We start from the raw sequence: 18,870 nt of genomic DNA on the forward strand, positions 1-18,870 counted from the left end.
GAGAAGACTGAGAGGGGACATGATAGCAGTTTTCAGGTATCTAAAAGGGTGTCATAAGGAGGAGGGAGAAAACTTGTTCACCTTAGCCTCTAAGGATAGAACAAGAAGCAATGGGCTTAAACTGCAGCAAGGGAGGTTTAGGTTGGACATTAGGAAAAAGTTCCTAACTGTCAGGGTGGTTAAACACTGGAATAAACTGCCTAGGGAGGTTGTGGAATCTCCATCTCTGGAGATATTTAAGAGTAGGTTAGATAAATGTCTATCAGGGATGGTCTAGACAGTATTTGGTCCTGCCATGAGGGCAGGGGACTGGACTCGATGACCTCTCGAGGTCCCTTCCAGTCCTAGAATCTATAAATCATGTCTGCAGAGAGAATTAGCATGTGTTTTTCTCTCCTTATTTTCCCCACAGGTTCACCCATGTTGATTTAACTACAGGAATGCGGGCAGAGCTGAATGCTGTGAAAAAGATAAAACCTAATCTGGACATAGAATTATAGACAAGGTATTGAGTGGGAGCCACTGCACCAAGACAGCGCAGGCTGGGCTGCCCTGCCACTAGCTGGGTCAGCAGCCAGGGACAGTTGAGAACCTGGCCCTCCTAAGAGGGATCCCACCATTCCCAGAGACTCCATCATCCTGGGATCCAATGTGGAATTATGATTCTGTCCCAATCGCTCAGTCACTCTTCGTTGTATGTTTCTTCCCCCCGTCCCTCCAGTTTTACACAATCCCACAGCTATTAAGACGGCTTTCTGTGTCCGTCTCTAACATTTGTTTATGCCAGATGTACGTTTCTGTATCAGTTTTGCTGGAGTCCAATAAAGATCATGAATCAAGAACTGATGCTGCACTTCAGAGTTTGTATTTCTTGCCATAGTTTGTGCTGTTCTTGTGCACAAGAATTCTCCCTTTCTCCAAGGCTGGGGGAGTCCTCAGGGATGCTTCCCAGACCACTTTCTCAGGGTCCCAGTTTCTTATCCGTTATGGTCAAGAAGCTTGTGCAGGCAAAATGACAGTTTGGGCAGCTAAAAGAGGGTTTGTTTACCCTTCTCTGGGTGCTCATGGCTTTATCAGAAAGGTGCTGTAGGTGGCCATGAAGATTCATTTGGGAGTGGAAAATAAAGAAGCAGGACAGGGAGATGATTAATGGCCAATCACCCAGTTGCATGTGCCCAGACAGATGCTGCCGACTGTTCTAATTATGCCCGGTGCACGACTAATTTAGCAGGCACAAGTGAAGACATTTACCTCATAGCCACTCACTTGCTCTCACAGCTACAAAAGAGCCACAGACCCTATTACACACTGATTAAAATATCCCCAAACACACACTTTGGGTCTGAGTGAAACACATAGAGCTGAGGTGTGCTTGGCCTGGGCAGGAGCAGGACTAGGCTTTCTTTAGCTCTGCGCTAAACAGTTAAAAGAAAATACACATTTTAAAAGCAGGTCATGTTGGAGAGGGGAGGGTTGGAAATAGTAGGGGACTGTAGCCCGAGAGCCACTTGACTAAATGAGTCCAAGTTTCAACCACCAACTCCACCCTAGCAATTTTCAGACCAATCTGCTACTGCACATGGATTTTAAAATGCTTGGAAAAATCAGCTGTAAACTGCAACATAACCTTAGCTATGGGGCAGCTCTTTTCCCTCCATAATTGAAAAGCGGCCTCTGGGAGACTCCTAAACTACTTTACAAAGGGTGACTATAGGTGAAGAGCCATTACATGCTCAGTGGGCACTTGTACGGCATTCCCACACCATGCGATCATGTGAGCGGAAATTTGGAAAGTCTTGAAAATAATCCTGGGGAGTGAGGAAATTGCAGGGACAGTCCAAGAACTATTGGAGAAGTTATTGGCCATGAAATCTGAGCATGCTATGCATGCAGAGACAGAATTTGATATGCCATGTCTGCCTCCAGGTGGTGCTTGGTGACTGATAATGCCTAGCTTAGGAGTCACTAGCAATGAGAGTGCCAAGAAGGTGTCACCCACCTATTTCCTAATGCTCCTTGTCTCTTCTTGTTCTCTGGGGGTTACCAAGTATGTTTGTCTTCTGATTAAAAAATGTTTCTTCACTCTGAGGAGCCATATACTGGATTTTTTAGTGTATGAATTCATAGCAATTGAAGCAGGCCATGCAGTAGTTTATCCTGCTAATCCTGGATTGGTTTATATGGTAATTCCTCTGTTACAAGACATGGATGGAGCTGGTACAAATTCTGCCCTCAGTTACATCTGTGTAACGCCTCTGACCCATAGAAGGTACGCCTGGACGAGACCTATGATCTTCCTGCCAGCCCAGGGTTGTTCCTGCAAAAGCCAAAAGGACTGCACAGGGGGTAACTCAAGATGGAATTTGACCCTAACACACTCTGGGTGATTCTCCCCTGCACGGCCCCATGTCCACACAGCTGCGTCTGAGCAAAGCTGGTATGAAGAGCATATTAAACCTTAATAAGGAATTTCACTCTCTCTGTAGGCCTTATACTTCTGCCATTGGAGTCAACTGCACAACCCATTGACTGCAGGAGGCAGGAATGGGCTGTAACAGGGGGGTGCAAACCTCAAACTGGCTTAACAAACCGTTGTGGGCTTATTTAACCTTGCCTTGCTACACCTGCAGAAGGGGTGAGGCTTGGAGGGAAGGGTTAAAAGGGGATTGCCCAGCTGAGGTAAGAATTGGCTGGGAGGGAGCCTAGACCTCTTGCTCTCAGAGTGAGAGAAGCCTGCCTGGGGCCCAGGACCTGACTCGAGACAGCTGCCTGCTAGAGCCTCCTTGAGGGGCTAGTGTTTGTTTGTTACCAGTGACTTTCCTGTGGGTGCTGAGCAGGCTGCAGGTGCCCCTCCCCATGGGTGTAACAGTCAAACACAGAGCTGACTAGGGACCCAACAGTGCTCTGTAGCAACAACTCGAGCAACCGGGTCACCCAGGCTTTGTGGGTCTAATCCAAAGTCAAAGGGAGTCTTTCCATTGATGTTAATGGGAGTTGGATTCACTCATATGTGACAAAGGTACCTCAGGAGTAACCTTCACGTCACACCTGCATCAGTCTCTTCTTAGGATGTGACTGGGCTGGTTCGGCGCTTACTTTGAAGATGGTGTTTTCCTCAGACTCTAAAGCAGAAGCAAGGGTGAGTCGGGTGTGATGGTCTCGTTCTCGGTCTGTGTTAGAACATTCCCATCCTCAGAGTGTCCCATGTTCTATGCAGTCAGGTTCCTCTTCCAAACTGTAGCCACAGAGCATCTGGCAACACCAGAAGATGGGAGACCCTAGCTGCATTTTGTAATGGTTACAGAGTAGGGTGACCAGACAGCAAGTGTGAAAAATCAGGACGGGGGGTGGTGGTGGTAATAGGAGCCTATATAAGAAAAAGACCCAAAAATCGGGACTGTTCCTATAAAATCGTGACATCTGGTCACCCTATTACAGAGTGTGCCCTGCTCCATGGCTGCCCCTCTCCCCGCGCACCCTGCTGTGATGTGTCCCTTTTTGTGCGTCCCCCCCCCCCCATGGCCTTTTTTTATAAATGATTGTTGCCTGGCATGTGGTCGTGACAATGGGAACATCTTTGCCTTTGTGTGATATGGCAGGTCACCCCGGGATCCTGTTTCATTGCAGGCAGCATGTGACAAGCACTGAGTGGTGCAGACAGGAGATGTGGAGAGAGCAAAGAGTGGCCAAAGCAGCTGAATGGATTAACGGGTGAAGTGGGGCCCCTCAAATCCCAGACAGTTCTCGTCAGGAGGGGAGTGATGTTTTCACAGGGAACAATGTGAATACTGCACTGGTGCAGATCTAGGGGTTTTCTACTGCATGTGCCATGGCAGTCAAAGCTTTTGCAGAGAGAGACATTTCCCCTGCCTACTTCTTCAGCATTTGCCTTAGGAGCTGCTTGGACTGGTTCTTGCTTGAAGCCACGAGGTCCCTCTCAGCCTTGGTCTACTCTCGTGTTCCCCATGTAGCAGTAACAGGGCCTTCAGTTCAGGGATGATAACATCTCTTCCCGCTGCAACCGAGGCAGGGAATGAACAGAGGGGAGTGCAGGGTGTTTGCAGGGCCCACATCTTTGGCTCTTTCTGTTCCCCAAAGGGGCTTCTGTCTGCACTTGTGCATTTCTGGTGTGAAACCCGCTGGAGAATCAGGATGGCACAATTCAGGGGGTTGTCTCCATGAGAGAGTGCTATGAAGTTAATTTAAACCAGATTTCAGAGAGGCTGCAATGCAGGACGATGGGTAAGTCTGGTGATGAAGGGCTAGACTGGGACTTGAGACTATTGGGTTCAGTTCCCTCCTCTACCAGTGCGACCTTGGTCAAGTCACTTAGGCCGAGGTCCATGAAGATATTTAGGATCCAAATTTCCATGGTAATCAATGGATCTGGGCATTAGTTCATCTGTGCTTCAGTTCCCCATTTGTAAAAGGAGGCTCCTACTGCCCTACCTCCCAGGGGTGTTGGATGAGAAACCAATAAAAAGTATTGTGAGTTGCTCAGATACTAGGTGGACCTGCCAACATTTGCAAGCAGAGAACCAATAGGTTCTATTTATAGATATGTGCTTAAATATGTATCAATTGTCTCTGTCCGACTCACAGCCAGCTGGTGCATCCATTCCATCTGTCTCACCCAGCATTCATTGCACTTCCACTTTCATGCCATCCTGTTATTCTGCCCACTCGCTTATTCCACACAAATGCTGTCCTCAGACACAGCTTTCTGCACCGCTGACCCCTGGATACAGACAGAGCCCCTCACTCTGCAACCTCAGCCCCACCGGTTCTACAGGCACCCAGGCCCTCTACACACACCCTTTCTAGACGTAGGTCCCATCACCCTCCGGGGCAGCTCAGCAGGTGCCTCCACACCAACCCCCAAGCTGCACAAGGGAGGGAAAGCACAGCCACAGGCCCTGCCTTTACAGGCAGAGCCCAAGGCAAAGATGGGGTTCCTATGTGTTATGGGGAAGTCTCCACCTGCCCAGTGAGCACCCCATACCCATAGTCTCCTCTTTATGTGGGCAAGAAACTAGTCCCTACACTGCCAGCTCCCTCAGTATCTGGCCTTCCAATTTTAATGCCTGGATCCCCTTTCCAGAAACCCCCCATCTCCCTATTATATCCCCCAGCTGAGGGGTTGGCTCTCAGCCTGGATCCCCCCAGGTCCCCAGCACCCACATCCCCCCCCCCTACCTGAACAGCTCCTTCTCTCAGGCAGCAGCTCCCGTCTCCACCCTCTGGAGGGTGCTGAACTTTGCCAAAGAAGCCCCTGGAGTCCTCAATCCCTCGCCAAGGTGACTGCCAGGGGCCTCATGACCTACAGCTCCCGCCGTGTGCCTCTGACCCCTCAGTCCTCCCATGTGTCTCTGCTGCCCCAGGGGTACCTCTGACCAGCCCCCTCCATTTACCTGTGACAGCTCATGTGCTTCTGCTGCCCCCTCCCCTTCTGTCCTTCAGCCAGGTGTCTTTGCAGCCCCTTGCTGGTGGAGGTGTGGAGCAGCACTGCCCCAGGGAGAGGTCAGGGAGCAATTCTGGGTTTGCAGGAGGAGCATCACCTTCATATTTGTGCACATAATAAAATGCATGTGGTGGGGCTGGGGATGAGGAGTTTGGAGTGCAGGAGAAGGCCCAGGGCTGGGGCAGGGTGTTGGGGTGAGGGGGGTGAGGGGTCTGGCTAGGGGTGAAGGCTCTGGGGTGCGCTTGGGATGAGGGGCTCGGGGTGCAGGAGGGGGCTCAGGGCTGGGGCAGAGGGTTTGGGTATGTGGGCTCTGGGGTGGGGCCAGGGATGAGCGGTTTGGGGTGCAGGCTGCCTCGGGGCTGTGGTGGGGAGAGAGGACTTCCCCCAGCCCTCTCTCATCGCATCAGCTCGGGGCCAGGGGAGAGGTGCCTCTTCCCCACCATGGTAACTCCAGCAGGGCCGGGCCAAGGGAGGGGCTCCTCTCCCCGGCAGCTCCGGTGGGCCTCGGCTGGGCCAAGGGAGGGGCTCCTCTTCCCCGGCCACAGCAAGTCCGGGGCTGGTCCGTGCTTGGGGAGAGGCATCTCTCCCCGCCGCAGCCCTGAGCCTCTGCCTGGGGCTTAATAGGCAGCTGCATGGCCATGCAGCTTAGAGGGAACTTAGGTTGCAACCCCCCATCAGAACACCCAGGAGGAAAATAGATAATTTTTTATTCAGTGGTTTGTGCTGAATGAGGCCTGGGGCCACACATTGAGTCAGCAGGACAAAAAGGATCCTGACTAGTTGTCCAGACAGCGAATGGGGAAAAAATGGGATGTGATCAAGTGACGTCAAAGACTGTATCATGGTGGACATGCACGAGGGGGCTGAACTCCTGTCCCATGGTCATCCTTAATTCTGGCATTTCCTATCTTTTAAGTGCTTGAATCAGTAACCTTATGTTCTTGTAACACAGGGATTTAATTTTTGTTATTCCTGAGGGAGGAGGCCGAGGGAGTCTGTGTGGGCTGGAGTTGTGAGCAGAGACTAATGGATGCAGTAGGGGACCAACCACCCGAGAGAGCGGCCATAACACCTACATCGCTAGCCTCAACATGTGAGTGTCTCTAGGGCAGCGGTTATCACGTTCACTCTATGTGCAGGGCTGATACAAGCAAATCCAGCCCCCTGTAAAGCTGTGTATTTAGGGACCCGTATATGGGCCATCCCTTGGCAGTAGTACTAAAGCTGACTTACACCAGCTGAGATCTGCCCCCAGGCAGAAACCCATCTCTCTGCTTCCATCCTAAGAGGAGTGGGACCAATGGATTCTGGTTCCCATTTTTCTTATTTCTCTGCTGAAATGAACAGCAAACCTCTCGTTTCCACTTCTCAGGTGGGACAAGGGCTTCTGGCAGCTGCAAACAAAAACAAAAACCTGAGAAATTCTTAAAATGAGGCAACAAAGCCCCAAATGGTGGCAGGTGGTGGGGTGTGAGCCAGCATGGGAGCTCAGAGTTGCTGCTTATTTGATCTCAAAGAGAATTGCCCCAGAAAGATGACAGAGATTAAGAATTTCACATGGATGTATCAGAAACGTGTCCTCCCTTCTTCCGTTTAACAAGCAGCAATTTCCTTCTGAGTAACTGTGTGGGTGACTTGTAAAACTTTCCAAGCTCACTTTTGACGCTTATGATATTTGTGGTCCACGAAGATCCAATTCTGCTGACTTCATTTTTGTCAAAAGTTCTGTCTTCATGATTTTTTTTAATATTAAAGATAGTGATTCTTCCCCCCACCCCCAAATAGGATGTAAGCCTCAACTCCTGCTGATATCACTGCTATTTATTTATCAAGATTGCAAAGTCCAGTCCCCATTCTGTCTGCTGCTCGCTATGATACGTGGCTTGTCTTGGTTAAAGCTGCTACGATATTTTCTCCCAACATGGAGTGTGTGGGAAGGGAAAAGTGGTGAACATGTCTATGGAGTTCATGAGCTCACTATTCAGAGAAACCAGTTGCTGAAGCCAAAGGGGTGAATCCAAAAGTCAATAAAAGGAATAAAACCCAACACAATATACATACATGGACTAAGAAGGCTTTAAATCACACTTGCTGTGGTCTGAGGGTTGTTAGAGAAATTCAGGAAGTGCTGAAGATCACTTTTAGCTGAAGATGTTTTAGTTTCTTTGTATTTCACAATAAACTTTGAGCAAACCGTTTCCTGTTCCTCTTCCTAGGTTTTTATATCTATCTATCTGTGTTTGAACACAAAGAAGACTGAGAGAAACAGATCAAACCAGGTCCTTCAGATGATGCTTGTGAGAGCATTCTGACTAACAGTAAGTCCATCACTTTCTGCATTTTCTCTTGGGATGGGCTAACTTTAATCTGAGCTAGTTGTAGTTTGTACATGTGGGTGGTGAGACCTGTCAGAATGGGGCCCGTGGGTATGTTTACACAGCAAGTGAGAGGTGTCATTCCCAGTGCAGGTAGACATGTGCATGAGCTGTGTTTGTGCTCTCACCTCAAAGTAGCAGCATGGGCGGTGGCTTGAGCTAGCCACCCGGGTATGTATCCAGGGGGTCGGGCGGGATTTTACTTGGGCATCTAGCCTGTGTTTCCACCGCCACACTGGTATTTTTAGGCCCTAGTTCAAGCAGAGTTGAAGCTCACATCTGTCAGTCCCAGCTTGGACAGACAGACACCTCGCAGTTGCTGTGTAGATGCACCCAGTGATGAGCTTGCCAGAATGTTAACAACTGGTTCCCTACCGGGTCTTCGGCGGTACTTCGGCGGCGGGTCCTCACTCGCTCCGGGTTTTCAGCGGAACTTCAGCGGCGGGTCCTTCAGTGCCGCCAAAGACCCAGAGCGAGTGAACGACCCGCCGCCGAAGTGCCGCCGCCGACCCGGTAGGGAACTGGTTATTAAGCACCTCCCGGTGAGTACAAGCCCAAGACCATCCACCCTAACTGCCCCACAGGGTCCCACCCCCTATCCAACTTGCCCCGCTCCCTGTCCCCTGACTGCCCTGACCCCAGGGGTGAAAGTAGAAATAGGGACTTACCGGTACGGGGCTGGGTTGGGGTCAGCTCTGGCCCTTGGAAGGGGCAGGGATGGGGGGTCAGAGCCAGCCCCGGCCCTCCTTGTACCGGTAAGTGTCCTCCCCCTCCCCCGCCGGGGTAGCAGCGGCAGCTGGGGGCTCCGGGAACAGTTTAAAGGGCCCAGGGCTCGGGCGCCGCTACCGCCCTGGGTCCTTTAAACTGCTGCCGGAGCCCCCAGCTGCCGCTGCTACCCCAGGTCTCCAGCAGCAGGGCTCCAGCGGCTATTTAAAGGGCCGTAGAGGCAGTGGGAGCCCCAGGCCCTTTAAATAGCCCTCAGAGCCCCGCCGCTACTCCAGGGCTCCGGGGGCTATTTAAAGGGCCCAGGACTCCCCTGCTTCTACAGACCGGCCCTTTAAATAGCCCCAGGGCTCCAGCAGTGGGGCTCTGGCAGCAATTTAAAGGGCCTGGGGCTCCAGCCGCTGCTGGGAGCCCCAGGCCCTTTAAATTGCTGCCTGGGGAAGCCGGGCCGCCCCGGTATGGCACACTGGCTCTTGCCAGTACGCCGTACCGGGGCGTACCAGCTTACTTTCACTTATTTTCACTGCCCGACCCCATCCACCACCACCCCGACAGACCCCCAGAACTCCCACGCCTACCCAACCCCCCGTTCCCCATCCCTTGACTGCCCCCCCAGAACCTGTATTTTCTGGGTTTATATTTTTGAAATATTAATTAAATTAGGGTGTCCCACCTCTATTTTCAAATCCAGTTGGCTGATAAATACTATTAGTATAGCCCATATCTTCCTAAAACCTCACTTGGCTTTACAAACATTAGCTAAGATGCACCTCACCCTGTGAGTTAGATCAGTAGGATTATCTCCATTTTACAGATGTGGAAAAAGGCACAAAGAATCATTTGTGAGAGAGAAACACTGAGGAGTTATGAGCCCAGTGACCTTCTCCCACCATTAGCTTACTTCTTTCCTGTACATGGGAATAATTGTTGTTATTAATGATCCAATTAATGATTAACACCAAGACTTTACACTGCATTTTAGCTTATCTCTTGATGCCCAGTGATGGGAAACCAAAGCAGCAGAATCAGTGACCTGCTTTTACGAGCCCTCGACAACCTTTCTCAGGAAGACTTGAAAAGATTTAAAGACAAACTATCACATTCTGACTTTGAGGGGAAAGGTAACATCCCCCGAGGTCGGCTGGAGAATGCCGACAGGATAGATACGAAGAACCTCCTGATGGAATTCTATAGTGGAGATGCTGTGGTAGATGTAACCATAGACGTTTTCACTCAGATCGACCTCCGAGAGTCTGCTGCAAAACTCAGAGAAGAAAGAGAGAAAGGTAAGAGACATAAAGTTACTGTAAAACCTGATAGTCTGCCCCGAGAATCTCCCCCAGGGCAGCAGCAGCAGGCGCAGAAGGAGAAACAGGCTGATGGCAGGAATGACAAATTCTGAATCCAAGCAGGAAGCCCGGGGGACTCAGAGCAGAGATGCCCAGAGTGGGTCAGATTCTGTCACCTGCTCCACTCCCTTTTCACCACTCAGCTGTCTCAAGGGGAGCAGAGACAGCCTGTAACTCTCCCTCTGAGGAAATCCCCAGTGTGGGGGAGTCCCCAGTGGGTGTAGAGCCAACAGAGCGGTGCAGAGGGAGGGAGTGCCATGGACAGGGAGAGGTGGGGAGGAGTAGTAGCTGGAATGCATCCCCAGATGGAGGATCATTCCTTGGTGACCATTAGCAACTAGTGCAAGTAAGACCAGCCGCCAGGCTGCTCTAACCTGCGCCAGAGCTGGGACAGAGAATTGAGGCTCTGTAACTGGTAACTGATCACAGCAGAGTATGTTATCCCCAAACAGCTGGTTGACAACATGAGACATTCCTGGGGTTCCAGGCAGGATCTTTATTATCTCCAAGGCTATCTTTTAATTCAAGAAACAAATTCAGTGCAGTACAAACAGCCAAGGAGCCAGCAAACATGGAGAGCTGCAGTTCCAAAGGCTCCAGGCCGCTTTGCAGTGTCCCACAAGAGTGTAATAGCCAGTGCCAGTGGGGAGCCAGTTTTTAGTGGTGCAGCGTTAAAATCCATGTGCTCAGTGATGGAGCTAAACTCAACCCTGTTAGTCATTCCTGTTCCACTTCCCTGCACCCCACGGTGCCCGTGGAGCTCAGCTGGGTTGGTTCTGCCGGGGGTCCCTGGGATGGAACACTCCAGAGCTGGCAGTGGGGCTCTCCCTAGAGGCCTTTGGAATTCACTCCCGTGGACAGTCCCCCAGGGGGAGAGTTTAGAAGCCTCCAGAGTGCAATGCAGGGGGAAGTTACTTGGTTTAGACTGTGAGCTCTGTCAGGCAGGGACAATCATGTTATGTGTGCGCACAGGACCTAGTACAATGGGCCCCTGATTGGGAATCTAGATCCTACCATAACTCAGTAATAAAATAATAATTATTGAGGGGTGCAGAAAGGGTACTTTATCCCCCTAAGTTAGTCACAGATGCTTGGCAAAAGGAGTGGCAATATTTATGCAAACATTTCTGGTTGCCTATGCAACGTTTAATCCAGTCAGCATTCTATCAATAACTGAATCTAGTGAAAAGCTAGGGGTTGTTGGGGAGAGGCCCCAAGTGGTAGTTATCCCAAACGAACAAATTCCCTCGGGCTGCCCTTAGTGTCTGTTTTAGATCCCTAGGTTTTAAAGGCTCTCCTGAGCCACCTAGCCCGTCCCTGAACGAGAGCAGAATTGTCCTTTGCATGGACTCTTTAGTTGTTTCACCTAATCTGTGTTGGAACATGAGTGTTTGTGAGGGAGTCCCTCTCCCCACAAACACTCCTGAATTGACTCTTTGTCCCAGTGCTAGTTGTTCTGTGTTTCTCTGACCACGTGGCCGGCTCATCATGTAAAGTGCAGACTAGTCATCAGTAGAACCAGGCAGGGGGAGGTCCGAGAAACTGAACTCCCTTCGCAGTATTCCCCAAACTGAACTTCATATACTGATGGCTGGTAGCCATGCTCTCCTTGGTGATTACTTCATTAACACAGGATGCAATTGCATCATTCTGTCACTTGCTGCCTCCGTCCAGAACAGAAACTCACTTGCATTGAAATACACTCTACATTCTTACACTGTTGTTTAAATGTAATTTCCCTTTCAGAGTTTCATCAGAGTCAAAACCCATCAGAGTTGTCAGCAAAAGGTATGTGATGGCTACCCAGGAAGTTACCTAAGGACAGCGGTTCCTGCTTACTCAGTTGGATACGTTCCCAGAACTATTGCTGTGAAACAAAAATGAACAGTTTACATGTCTATAATTCCCCAGGTTGTTTTTGTTCCATCATTAAAAAGATATTTGCCCTTCTCCAGTCCACTGGGACCTCATCCATCCTCTATGAGTTCTCTGAGAGAGTGGTTCAGAGATTGCTTCATCTAGTTCCTTAAGTATCCTAAGGTGAATTTTTAGGCCCTGCTGACTTGAATGCATCTAACTTATCTAAGTAGTCTTTACCCTGCTCTCTCCCTATTCTGGCTTTTGGGTCTTCCCTCTTGTTGTTAATAATAATTGTGTTAGCATCTGGTCACAATTAACATATTTAGTGAATACTGAAGCAAAATAGGCATTAAACACCTCAGCCTTCTAGGTATCATCCATTATTAGATCTTCTTCCCTGCTAAGCAGTGGACCTATGCTTTTCTTTGTCCTTCTCTTGCTCCTGTTGTATTTATAGAGCCTTTTATTGCTTTCCATGTCCTTCACTAGGTGTAACTCATTTTGTTCCTTAGCCTTTCTGATTTTGTCCCTACATCTCTGTGCAATCCTTTTGTACTCATCCTAAGCAATTTGTCTGTCCTTCCACTCTTTGTGTCATGGTGGATCCCAGGAATTGCAGCCATGATGGGGAAGTTCGCTCCTTCCATTTCATGTGTTCTTCTGTTCCATTTAGCGACCGCCAGAAAAACTGTGTACAAAATGGGGTGGCAGCTTCATGCCATTACAACGAACCGATCAAAATCCTTTGGTGATTTCAATTATAAACATTTTTCCTATTTCTAGACTCTCTCAGCTCATTGTCATGCCAACCTATGACTTTACCAGAAGCCTTGCAGACCCCCCAGTACTGCTTTTCTAGGATAAATGATCCAGTTTGTATCAGTTGTTTTACAAACAATTTTATATAATGGGCTGAGAGGGACTTTTATTACCTTGGGCAACTTCCAATACAGATGTGTGCAGTGTCCCTCTGGGTCAGTACTGAGCAAATGTACTAGCTTCATGTTGGAGGACACTCTGCTGTAGGGGCACCATCTCTTAAGTGAGAAAGGTAACTGGAGGTACTCAATTGTGGTAATTAAAGATCCTGTGATGCTCTCTCTTGTAAACCCAGGTGTCCTGACAAATTCTAGTTTATGAAGTTACTTTCTTTCCACCTACATTCCCAGTATTGTTTCAACTGCATATGATATTCTCTTCCACTGGTGACCTACCTTGTTGTGTAGTGTTCCTGTGCACTGTCAGACAGTAGCCGGGTTTCACCAGAGAGGTGGCTGCATTTCACTGAGAATGAAGTGATGCCTACAGTCTTTACTCAAATGAATAATTTCAGTGTGGCGTCCGTATTTGAGTAAGGGCTGCAGGATCTCACCCATAGTTAAGTGATTACAGGCTCCTTTTTGAAGAAGGTTTCATTATAAATGTGAAGAACCATTATTGTTGTTACAGTAGAACTATTTTAAGAGATTAGTCTGATATTAGTCTGTCTGTTTTCTGAACTTTCAGTTCAATATTTCTAATGTCTCATGTTGCTGATACAGGTTACAAGAAGAAGTATAAAGAAGATATTAAAAAGAAATACAAGCTAATAAAAGACATGAACAGTCGTTTTGGTGACTATATGATTCTAAACAGAAGATACACAAACCTGACTATTGTAGACAGACCTCGTCAGGCAAAGGAGAGAGAACATGAAATAATGGCCATGGGATGGAGACATGCAGAAGTCATGACTGAACGAGCTAGTTCTGCAGTTACACTGGCCACCCTCTATAAACCTGATAAAGATGGACAAACACCACAAGTCGTTGTGCTGCTGGGAGCTGCTGGGATTGGGAAAACAATGACTGCAAGAAAGATCATGTACGATTGGGCAGCTGGGGAACTCTATAAGGAAAAGTTTGATTATGTTTTCTACATAAACTGCAGGGAAATGAACCTTCTTAATGAGCAGGGAAGTGTGGCTGACATGATTTTTAAAAGTTGGCTTAATACAAATGCACCAGTTAACCACATTCTGGTGAATCCAGAAAAACTCTTGTTCATAATAGATGGGTTCGATGAACTGAGATTTTCCTTTGATCAGCCTAAAGATAATCTGTGCACTGATCCCTGGGAGAAGAAGCCAATGGAAATCATCCTGAGCAGTTTATTTAGGAGAACAGTTGTTCCTGAATCCTACCTGATGATCACTACAAGACCAGCTGCCCTGGAGAAACTCGGGCAATGTTTGGAATGTTCACGTTATGCAGAGATCCTGGGGTTTTCTGAAGCTGAGAGGGAGGAATATTTCCACAAGTTCTTTGGAAATGAAAACCAAGCAAGACAAGCTTTACAATTTGTGAAAGCAAATGAAATTCTTTTCACCATGTGCTTTGTCCCCTTCATATGTTGGATCATCTGCACGGTTCTGAAACAACAGCTTGAAAAAGGTGAGAATCTCACACAAACTTCAAAAACAGTCACTGGAGTGTATATGCTCTACCTTTCCAGTTTAGTCAAGCCTCTCAGCAACAATACGAAGAAACACTTGCATGGAAATCTGAGGGGACTTTGTTCCTTGGCTGCTGATGGAATCTGGAAGCAAAAGATACTGTTTGAGGAAGAAGAAATCAAGAAGTTCGGCTTAGATCAAGAAAACTCTCTCCCTCTCTTTTTGAATGAGAATATTTTTCAAAAAGAAACTGACTGTGAATGTCTCTACAGCTTCATTCACTTAAGCTTTCAGGAGTTTTTTGCAGCTTTGTTATATGTCCTGGCGGAAGATGAAACAACAGATTCAGGGATTCCAAAGAAAGATGTGAAAACTTTGTTAGAAAACTATGGAAACTCTAAAAATTATTTAATGTTAACAGTGCGATTCCTGTTTGGGCTCTTAAATGAAGAAAGAATGAAGGACCTGCAGGAAAAATTTGGGTGTAAACTTTCACCTAAAATTAAGGCAGATTTATTGAAGTGGGTTCAAGCAAACCAACAAACAGATTTAATCTTGCCCTGTGTTCGTGAGGGGATTTATCAAAGTTATCAGCTTGAGTTGTTTCACTGTGTATATGAGATGTATGAAGAAGATTTTGCAGTTAATGCATTGGATCACTTCACTGAACTGAAATTAAATCAAAAGAAATTTACCCAGATGGATCAAAGGGCTCTTTCATTCTGTGTAAAGCATTGTCATAGTCTGGAGTCACTTTGTATATATGACTGTACATTTAGTTTAGAAGACCATGAGGAAAAACTCCCAAGACGACAAAAGTGGCTATATCAGTAAGTATTCTCTGAGCTGAAAAATCTGTAGTTTCATTAACAGATTAAATGTTGTTTTCCCTATGTCTTGATAACTACTAATTGGCTGAATGACCCACCTGAGAACAATTCTACGGTTACTGTAAGCTAGTGATACAGTTATCACACTACCGGAAAAAATGACCTTTTTTAAAAAAAATCATGATTGTTTGGTCTGCTCTGTCCTCTCAATGACTGAAATGTTTGCTGTACTGTTTTGTGTATAGATATAAACACGGTGAGACAAAAGAGCGGGGGAGGGAAACCTGCTTTGTGTCAACAATTGTACAAGGAAGGTTGAGAGCTGCTCACTGAGACCTTCCATGATGAGGAAATCACTAGGAAAGAAAATACACACTTCCACATGCCCGGTATACAACTAAGACACCTTTATAGTAGTAAAACTGCACCCACCCTAGGGATTGTACTGGTCAGAACATTATGGTAAAAATTTGTCTCCTAACCAAAATAGTTATAGCAGTACTAAAACTGTGTGTTGATCAGGCCTCAACTGAAAATCAGCATGTAGTTTTACTGTGCTGTTGTGTGTAGAAGGCAGTGTGTTTGAACAGTTCACTGATATTCAAATAAAAATTCAGAACAAAACCAAAACTTGAAATTTCCCACAAAATTCTGAGTTTCAACCAGCTCTAGCTGCAATCAGAAGACGGGTGTTGTCACCACCAAACTATGCTGCAGAGCTTTAAAATAACAAAGAACAATTGTTTTCACTAGAACGCTTCACCACAATTTGCTGCATATGGATAAAACTAAAATTACCATTTAAAAAAAAAATCAGTATTACATAGGATCTTAAAAATATTTCAGAAGCTTCTTCCTATCAGTATAATTGGATTTTAACAAACAAAAAAGGTGCATTCAATAATTGGTGGTGTGTCTCAGTGTCGGTATTAACAACTGCTCGGCAGGTCTCCAAAAACAATCCTAACCCGACCTACTATGTCTCGCACATCTTGCAAGACTGTCACATGTTTCCACATAACCAGTGCAATGTCATGCATGGGAGTGTGGAGTTTTTTTGTTTTTTTCTGGGTGAGTGAAGATACTACAATAGCCAGTAGCTTAGCAGACGGTGCATTGAGGTACCAGCTAAAAGCTTGTAAGTTCTAATCCCAGCTGTTTTCTTGGCTGCTCTTGATATTTCTCTGCCTTTTTCATCCCTGTAAGCGAGCGCAGACTCACCCGGTGGCGCCTCCTGCTGGTCTCTCAGGGAATTAGCTCTCCAGCCGTTAGGGCACCCTCTGCAGGCCGGTGATCCACCTTACCACTGGGCCCCCATGTCCCTCCCAGACCCCGGTGCCCTTGTCTTGGGTGCTGCCCCCACCCCAGCAGTACCCCCACACTCTCCAGTTCTGGGTCTCCCCACCCAGGGGAACTCCCACCCACTATCCCCACTTCACCTCAGTCTTGCCTACTGCCCAGTCTCCATCTAGCCCCTGTTCACTGGGGCAGACTGCAGTATAAGCCACTCATCACAGGCAAAGGGGTTTGGACCTGCTGCCTCTGGCTACCCATGGACTGCCCCTGTAACCCAGTACCTAATAGGCCTTACCAGGCCTGCAGCCTGGGGCTTTCCTAGGCCGGAGCTCCCCGGCTCCCTTGGCCTTTCCCCAGCCCTGCTCCCCTCCAGATACCTGGTTAACTGCCCTGCAGCCAGGCCCTTCTCTCTCTGAATGCAGAGAGAGAATGTTGAGCTCCTGGCTCCCAGCCTCTTATATAGGGCCAGCTGAGGCCTGATTGGGGCGTGGCCCAGCTGCAGCTGCTTCCCCAATCAGCCTAGTAGCTGCTTTTCCTGCCACAGCCCTCTCCCAGGGCTGTTTTAAGCCCTTCAGGGCAGGAGCGGGGTAAGCACCCCGCTACAATCCCTTATTAACATAGGCCTCAAAACCCTGCCTTAGGGGAGGTATAACTATCACCCACCCATTTTACAGCTAAGATAATGGAGAGATTGGCAAGTTTACATCAACAGAGCCGAGGATAGAAACCAGGCCTCTAATAGCATGGATCTAAGCCTCATCCATTTTGACCACCCTGCCTATAAGGTGAAAAGAGCCAAAATATCAATACATTCAGACAGAGTGGCTCTTTGTTCCTGTCTAGTGACTAGATCAGGGGTGGGCAAACTTTTTGGCTGGAGGGCCACATCGGGGTTGTGAAACTGTATGGAGGGCTGGATAGGGAAGGCTGTGCCTCCCCAAAACAGCCTGGCCCCCGACCCCTATCTGCCACCTCCCACTTCCCACCCCCCTCAGAACCCCTGACCCATCCAACCCCCCCCCCCCCCGCTCCTTGTCCCCCGACCGCCCCGTCCCTAACCCCCCCTGGGACCCCACCCCCTATCCAACCCCCCTGCTCCCTGTCTCCTGACTGCCCCAATCCCTATCCACACCCCCACCCCCTGACAGGCCCCCCAGGACTCCCAAGCCTATCTAACACGCCCTGTTCCCAGTCCCCTGACCACCACCACTCCAGAACCTCCGCCCCATCTAACCGCCCCCTGATCCCTGTCCCCTGACTGCCCCCAGGAACCCCATGCCCCTTATCCAACCCCCCCCCGCCCCCTTACCATGCCGCTCAGAGCAGCAGGAGCCCGCAGCCACACCACTGCGCTGCCCAGCAGGAGCGGCGGGCCAGAGCGCTTGCGGCGCGCTGAGGCTGCGGGGGAGGGGGGACAGCAGGGGAGGAGCCGGGGTCTAGCGTCCCTGGCCGGGAGCTCAGGGGCTGGGCAGGATGGTCCCACAGGCCAGATGTGGCCCATGGGCCTTAGTTTTCCCACCTCTGGACTAGATCGTACAGTGAGCAGTTCACAGATCTCTAGTAGCCTCTGTACTCATGGGAGTGGTCCTTTAAATCATGTGAGAGATGCTCATGTTTTGAGGTTGAGAGCCCAGAACCACTCCCTGCAGATCAGCGCTGGCCAAATCAGGCAGGGAACTGATCTGATCCTGGTCTCTCACATTTCAGGTCAGTGTCCTAACTACCCAATTACAGAATCAGTCTCGCTCTCTCTGGCCCAATGAATACTTAAGGATTTGCACAAAGTGGAATAGCTCCAACAGAGAGAAAAACACTAACCATAGGGTTATTAGCTATTCTGGGGTGAGATCTCTCTCTCTCTTCCTCTCCCCAGAGGTATTAAGGAATGTTTGTTGAACATTTTCTAACCAGTTCTACTGAAGACAACCCAAGCAGGAGGGTTGTTGCAATGGCTCTGCTGTCTCTAACCAGCAGAGCTTAGACTCCTCCCAGAGCAAGGAAGAGAACCCAGCCTGACAATCCTGAAACCCAACAGCCTAGTGCTAGGGATTAAACACCATTCCCCGGTAATAGGATGTTGGTGGCCCCAGAATGAATTGAGATTGGTCAGTACCAGCTCCCACCTCACAAACTCACCACCATGGGTTGCACTAACTAGTAAATGATCACGTTTAGTCTAATGGGCAGAAGTTAGTAAGCAGGAGTCATGTGCACCAGCTGCCCAGCCATTGTCAGGTGTGTTGCAGGATTCACAGCAGAGGTGAGTTTTAAGGAGGGATTTGAAGAAGGCTATTGCAGAGGAGTAATGGAGTTATGACGTGTTCCTCCCTGGCATAGGGGATAGCAAGGGAGAAAGCATGAAAATATTATGGACTAATGAGTAATGAAAGCTGGCATGGTCGGCAGAGTAGAGGCAGAGGTTGACATCTTCATAGTGTACTACAGTTGACAGACAGGGCAAGGCTAAGCCATAAAGGGCTAAATGGTAAAGATGAGTAACTTGTGTTCGATTCAGTGGAGAGGGGTGGCTACGTTACCAGGA

At 48.5% G+C, this 18,870-nt stretch overlaps 1 protein-coding gene across 1 annotated transcript in view; it reads left to right on the forward strand.

The window, feature by feature from the left end:
* The first annotated feature begins 9,562 nt into the window (after positions 1-9,562).
* Positions 9,563-18,870, forward strand: part of LOC135877783 (NACHT, LRR and PYD domains-containing protein 3-like) — a 65,260-nt gene continuing 55,952 nt past the window's right edge. Inside the window, exons 1-2 of the mRNA XM_065403335.1 lie at positions 9,563-9,878; positions 13,310-15,032. Of these exons, the coding sequence (XP_065259407.1) occupies positions 9,563-9,878; positions 13,310-15,032 (2,039 nt within the window). The remainder of the gene's footprint in view (positions 9,879-13,309; positions 15,033-18,870) is intronic.

This window comes from Emys orbicularis, chromosome 4, assembly GCF_028017835.1.
Source record: "Emys orbicularis isolate rEmyOrb1 chromosome 4, rEmyOrb1.hap1, whole genome shotgun sequence".
NCBI lineage: Eukaryota > Metazoa > Chordata > Testudines > Emydidae > Emys > Emys orbicularis.